Consider the following 6,579-nt stretch of genomic DNA (forward strand, 5'->3'; position numbering starts at 1 on the left):
TTTTTGGTCTTTTTGAGACAGGGTCTCCCTGTAGCCCCAGCTGTCCTGGAACTCACTATGTAGCTGGTCTTGAACTCACAGAGATCGGCCTGCCTCTGCCTCCAGAGTGCTGGGATTAAAGGCGAGTGCCACCATGCCCAGCCTTTGTATTTATTTTTAAGTGATGTTAACATACTTATTTTAAATATGTCTTATAAAACATCATCCATCTAGTATTTTTTCTGAATTTTGCAGAAGCTTACATGTTATAAAATATTTATCCTAAAGGCCGACCACAGACATGCAGTGATATTACATAAGGAACTTACTGTTTAGTGACGACAACTCTACATCTGGGTAACATACTTGTGGCTAGTCAGATGTTCGGCAGATATTATGGGTATCTAGCAAATAAGAAATTATTTAATGAATGATCCATGCAAGCAAGCCAACCGTCAAACAGATGAAGACATCTTAATATTAAACTTTTAAAGAGAAGTGAGATTTAGCTGTGAGGTGACAGTCCTCATCTGGTCACCATGACAGTAAATTAATGTAAACACGAATGTCAGAGAAGCAACTCATTGCTTTTAATCTTCGTGTTAAATACTATTCTACAACTGTTCCGAGTACTTAGGAAGTAAGGAAGTACAGCTACCACAAAGTCATGCAGAGCAGCCACTGAAAGACGTCCTTTTTGTTGGCCTACACACACGCACACACACTCACCCCGGTGCTTTCAATTATTTAGCAATGATACAGAAATCAGAGTGGGAAACATCTGGCCTAGTTTTATGCAACCAAATTTCTAACATTTCGTTCAAATTAGGGTGTTTAACATTTTTTTCCCAAAATTAAAGACACCAGGTACAAATTAAGAAATAGCAGTTCAGAAAGAACTGAAAGAGCACAAGGTCGCTCCTGGAACACATTGCTGAACCCTGACTTGCACATCTCATTGTCCTTTAAACAGGCAAGAGAATCAGAGAACATGAGAGCAAACAGAACAGGAAACCAATACATTGCTCACTTATTTTCAATAATCTCAAACACTAAGACATCAAATATGTGATTTGATTCTCTTTCAACACCCAATTAAGGGCACTGCTCTGGAAGAGGCAGCCCCAGGGATGAAGACTAGCAGAGGCCCTGAGGGTTATCCCAGTGACTTGTTTCCTGCTGTGTGACCCTGGGCAAGGCAACTAGCTACTCTGTGTTTAAGCTTTATCTAGACCATGACACTAAACCCATTTCAGAAAGGCTGATGGGATAGCCATGAACTCACTCACATACAGGAAGGCATTTTTTGTTTTTGTTTATAAATTTAGATATCCTATACTGATTCAAAGTACTATCAGTACAATTCACAGTCTGGAGTGGATATTAACAGGTGTCCCTTCAATTTGCATTTCTCAGCTGAAATTTTACACAATTTTAAAGCTTTGGCAAATGGCACGAAAATGTGCTCCAAGCATAATGAAGCTTCTCATACCATTTTTTTCCTGCTGCTGCAGGACAGGATGTTGCACCCAACAGTGTAGAAGCATCAAGGATGGGGCTGTCGAAACATACCAAGGACCTTCAACACCAATCGATGCAGATGAAGGGCCAGCTATAAACTTCTGCATGCATGCAGGCTGCATTTTGTGGCATCAGCTATTTCCAGCATTGCTAATATACTGTAGGCATATACATATGTATGTATATGCAGATATAATATATGTGTGTATATATATATATATATCCATTGCCTTTTCTTCGGTTGTAATATAGTACGAAGACCCAGGAATTATGCATGAAATGGTCACAGCACAATGCAAAAAGTAAAGTGTCCCCTACAACCCAGGTGGCCAAGGGCATGTTGAAATCTGCTTTGCTACAGTTGTGCTTACACCAGCAATTCCATAGTCATACATGTACATATGTGAAAGTCCAGCATTACTGATCTGCACCAGAAATGAATTTCATTGAATCCATTAAGATATTTCTGTCAAGAATTACTCACTACCATGCCACATATGCACAAGCTAGCATTCTTGTAAATGAGTCTTATGTGTTAGCATAAATCCAAGGCTATTTTGACAAGCTCTGAAAAACTAGTGATTCTTTGCCAAGAAATGTTTAAGGCTCGTCTGAAGCTTTAAAATAAATCCATTTGGCATTACGTTTTTAAAAAAATTTAATGGCTAGACTAACAGCTGAAGGTTCGTCAATAGAACACCACACAGTGAAAAGACAAGGTGGGAGCCCCTTACGGCAGTGGCTACTACTCTCTTGGCTCTTAGCTGGTCTGCCTGTCCCAAGGGACACGATGTTGAGCCCCATCAGACAATGGTTCTTTCTAGACTTACTGGGCTCCATTTAACATCGGCCAGTGAGTCATCTGAAACCTGGCTTCTCTCCTTTCCTACACTAGCAACCTTACTGAACTCTGCTTCACAACAGATTATATATCAACGGAATCTATATAGTCAAGTTCAAACTTCTTTACAGAAATGTAATTTTAATGAAACCAGTGCTTTCTAGAACCATTTTTAAAAGGATCAGAAAATGCTGGTAGGATAAAAGTCAGTTTTCAAAATTTAAATATCTTAAGTGACCATTTCATTTTACAGTCATTCTTCCAAATTATAAAACTGAAATTTAAGTAGATTCCTTCTATTCAAAAGAATTCTGCATAATTGTTACCCTCTATAACTGTCAGTTTTCCATACATGATTGTTTTCTTTCCAAATCTCCACCATTTGTGCAGAATAATTATAGAAAGGAGAATACTTAGCAATTTTTCACTTAAACACTGAGAAAGTTAAGAGATGCTGTGTACAAACCTAATTTATTCTGAATAAGCAATCTTAAGAATTTCATAACAAACTCTATTTACAAGAATTTCATAACAAACTCTATTTACAAGGTCATTTGTGGCATAGGAATACATTTACTATTTTCCTTTTTACTAATAATTTAGATAAGAACTGAGAAACCAGATATTCAAAATGCTTTTAATAATAACCTTATAATTGCCTCCATTTTTTGGTTAGCAAAAATACCTATGCAATTGGAGAACAAATGAGAATTGCTTGTGTAAATATCAGTTTAGTAGCTTCAGAAATGGAGCTGCGACAACTTTGGAGCACTTATAAATGGCATAAAAGCAATCTGCTGCTCATCATAGAGAGAATGTGTAGGCCAACAAGAGGTATCTTTGAAACCCCATGCTCATGAAAGCACCCTCTACAGCTCTCACGTACACACGATTCCCACTGGGCACAGTGAGAGATCCATGTGCGTTAAGGCTGTTGGATTGAGCCCTAGTAAGAGTTGGTTTTTAAGAAACAAAGCTGTAAATTAGCAAACCTGGTTGGCTGTGGCTGTTGCAGCGAAGGGAACACTTGTGGCAGATGTTGTTGCTGCGGACACAGTGGCTGGCGTAGCACCGTGCACCATGGGAACTTTCGGAGGGAAAATCATATAAGCAAACATACAGAAGAGTGTAGCAATATGGAAACCATGGCAACATGGAGGAGATCATTGGGCATGGTATTTATCATAGCAAAAGCCATGTGACAGGACATCATCACCAGCGAGTGACATGCAATCACAGCGCAAAGCAGGACAACATTCCAAGGAGAGAAGGGGAAGGGGATGAAAGAGAAAAAAAAAGGGGAAAAAGCTTGTTACCATTAATTCAAGAAAACTGACATAAACAGGCTTAATTTGCTAAGTTAAAAACAAGAATTTTATATAATGTTCATAGGCATTCAAAATCTAAACCAAAATACAGGTATTTACTTTATATTTACAATTACCCATTGAATAAAAGTTCCTTTTATCATTAACTATTATGAAAATATACAATTATTACTTTTATGAAATAGATTTGTTTTTACACACCAGAACTCATAGTCCAATCAAAATCCACCAAAGGTGACTAAAGGAAACTGTTGTGTGTGAAGAAAACATTTACATGGGTCCATGTCAATTAAATAGAAAATGGCATTTAATTGACAGGTGTTAGTAAAAAGGAAATGGACTTGCCCAATAGATACAAGTTAAACTTAGCAGTGGATTTTGAGGGGCTGTGAGGAGCACCGTAGGTTTAAGGTAATCAAGAAACAAAGCTGCACCTACCAACACTTGTAGCGGGCGTCATGCACAATATTGAGCCTGCCCATCATGCATTGCAACAGGAAGGTGGATTTGAAAAGGGAAAAGAATTAAAACATCCCATCACACGTGTAATTAGGAAATTCATTTGAACAAAGAAGAAAAACTGTTATTACGGAACAGTGGCATGTAACCGTCAGCACAGTCAAATCATACAAGAGCACAGTGATCAATTAGAACCAGTCTCAGGTGAAGAATAAGAGGCCAGTTTAACTGTGTGCTGGTATACTTTGTTTATCTTAATTTTTGCCTATAAATAGGATATTGTGGAAAAATTTCAACCTGATTCTTTTAAAAGTAATTTTGTCATCTATTCTGTTTTAATCTGGTTTCTAGCCATCTGGCTGCTTGGTTATTTCTGACTCTGACACAGGAATGTCTGAACATTTTCTATAGTTTGAGCACATGTTGAATAATTAAAGATGGTATTTAATATTAAAATGTTACATTGCTCAATGCACAATATTGACTGAACAGTGTAACGAAACCAAAACATTCCCTTTAATTCCAGGGTTTCATTTCTCTGATCACTTTACTAGCAACCTTACAGACAGAAAAGGTGTTGTGACCATCCAGAAAGGAACTTTATTCAACAAAGTGCATGAAAAGAAAGTGGAAGGTCTTCATTTCTTTAGCTTAGAATTCAAATGTAGACAAAGTATTATAGGGGAGAATGGTTTATTTGAAATCTCAAACTGGCTTATTGGGCAGGCATTTGGCACATGAGGATGATTTTTCATTTCGGGTTTAGACCCTCAAGACTTCTTAAAAGTAGCAAATGTCCTACAAAAACTCGAACCAAGATTGGCCAATTAGATTTCAATAAAAACTTAGTGGGAGATAACAAGGATGCACACATCACATACAGGTTAGCATTGATGTTCACAATTGCTGACCATGAGAAGTAAAAATTAATGTAACATACATAGCTCTGTTTTTTTTCTGACATATAAATACTGAAAATCTATTTTTACCAATTACAGACCACTTTCACATATGGAAAACTACTGTTCTTTCTATGAGATTATTTTAGACTTCTGGGTTTTAAAATATCAAATGGTTTTGCATTTCTATCTAAATCCCTGAATTTTGGCACATCCTGTTTTAATACTAGCAGCATCTGGGATGAACATTTGCTAGAAAATATCTGCCAACTGAGTCTTGTCAGAGATGGTCTTACACAATAAACTGCCATTGAGAAACTTAACTGAAACACAAATTACTCAACTGGCATTGCTGGTACAACTGCAGTTAGTCTGTTATCACAACTGGACAGTGGGCACAGAGACAGATTTAACTCAGGAATGGAGCTAGGGAAGCATACTTGCAGGTGAACTAATACTCTATTGGCAGGCATTAGTTCAAACATTTGAATACATCTGTAATTTGATGGTACTTCTATCAAAGAATTGTGAAAGGCAATAACAAAACAAACCAAAAGTAATAACGAATTTAGACACAATGGAGCAAGCAAAATTTAATACTGGGTCTACTTTTTGTGAAAGCTTTACCCTCTAAGGGCAGATGGAATGGGAAAGAAGATGTGAAAAGTTAAATGAAAGTATAAGGTGATATTTAAGGACTATTAAAGCCAGCTTAAATATTATACAAGTTACAGGTTTTAAATTTATATATTATGCTGCTACAATGTGCCTACTGTGGTTCATTCATGCATAATTAAGCCTGCACGTGCTGGAACTGAGTTCACCTTATACCTTGAGGTTTGGTGATTGAATTTTGGTTTGCATTACCTTCCTCACTACCATTGTAACCAATGCACACAGCTTCAAGAGGGATTTGTAGCAAATAAACATGAGGCAGCAATGAAGACACTAGACGGGGTGCAGTAATTCACAATACACAGACAGTGCTGTAGGACCCTCTTACCACACACAAAGCATTCCTGAAATGACCGAAGTATTTGTCTTTACTTCAAATGGGGTGATTTGCTAACAATGATCCACAAAGAGCCCATTTAAATGTTTCCTCAATTTTCAGCACTAGACAAAATTTAAGTGAATGTATAGGTCAATTTCTAATTTTGTCTACAAAGATGTTTACATAGCAGAATGGTGTTTTTCTGAGGAATGTGTTATTAATCACATTACTTTTTAAATTAAAATTTTAATTATCTGTGTGAAGATACAATACAAGAAAAATAGGATGGTAATTCATAAGGGAAACTCGTGCATAGTTAATAGTACTTAAAGATAATGGAAAGAAGTAGGAGAGAAAGAGTTATAATGAAAGATCTGGCTGGAAGGTGGAATTTCCATATAACAACTTGGGCCTATTTAATTTCTAGTAAAAAATAAAAAGCTAATTTAAGGCAATCTAAAAATAATGAAAATGATTTTATTACTCAAAGCTCACAATCAATTAAATCGCTGAACCTGATACTCAAGTAAGCAATAACTTCCTTATTGTCATTAAATA

At 36.7% G+C, this 6,579-nt stretch overlaps 1 protein-coding gene across 12 annotated transcripts in view; it reads right to left on the minus strand.

The window, feature by feature from the left end:
• Window positions 1-6,579, minus strand: part of Mbnl1 (muscleblind like splicing regulator 1) — a 136,964-nt gene that overhangs the window by 5,170 nt on the left and 125,215 nt on the right. For 5 of the 12 annotated variants that reach the window (XM_008844762.3, XM_008844725.3, XM_008844689.3 and 2 more), the window contains 3 exons: window positions 4,108-4,143; window positions 3,334-3,428; window positions 309-383 (listed from right to left, as the gene is read on the minus strand). In XM_008844762.3, the coding sequence (XP_008842984.1) occupies window positions 327-383; window positions 3,334-3,428; window positions 4,108-4,143 (188 nt within the window). In that variant the 3' untranslated portion in view covers window positions 309-326. The remainder of the gene's footprint in view (window positions 1-308; window positions 384-3,333; window positions 3,429-4,107; window positions 4,144-6,579) is intronic. The other 7 variants (XM_008844708.3, XM_029569295.1, XM_008844753.3 and 4 more) reach the window with 3 other exon arrangements.

The sequence above is a fragment of the Nannospalax galili genome, unplaced genomic scaffold, assembly GCF_000622305.1.
Source record: "Nannospalax galili isolate Female #2095 unplaced genomic scaffold, S.galili_v1.0 scaffold351, whole genome shotgun sequence".
Classification (NCBI taxonomy): domain Eukaryota; kingdom Metazoa; phylum Chordata; class Mammalia; order Rodentia; family Spalacidae; genus Nannospalax; species Nannospalax galili.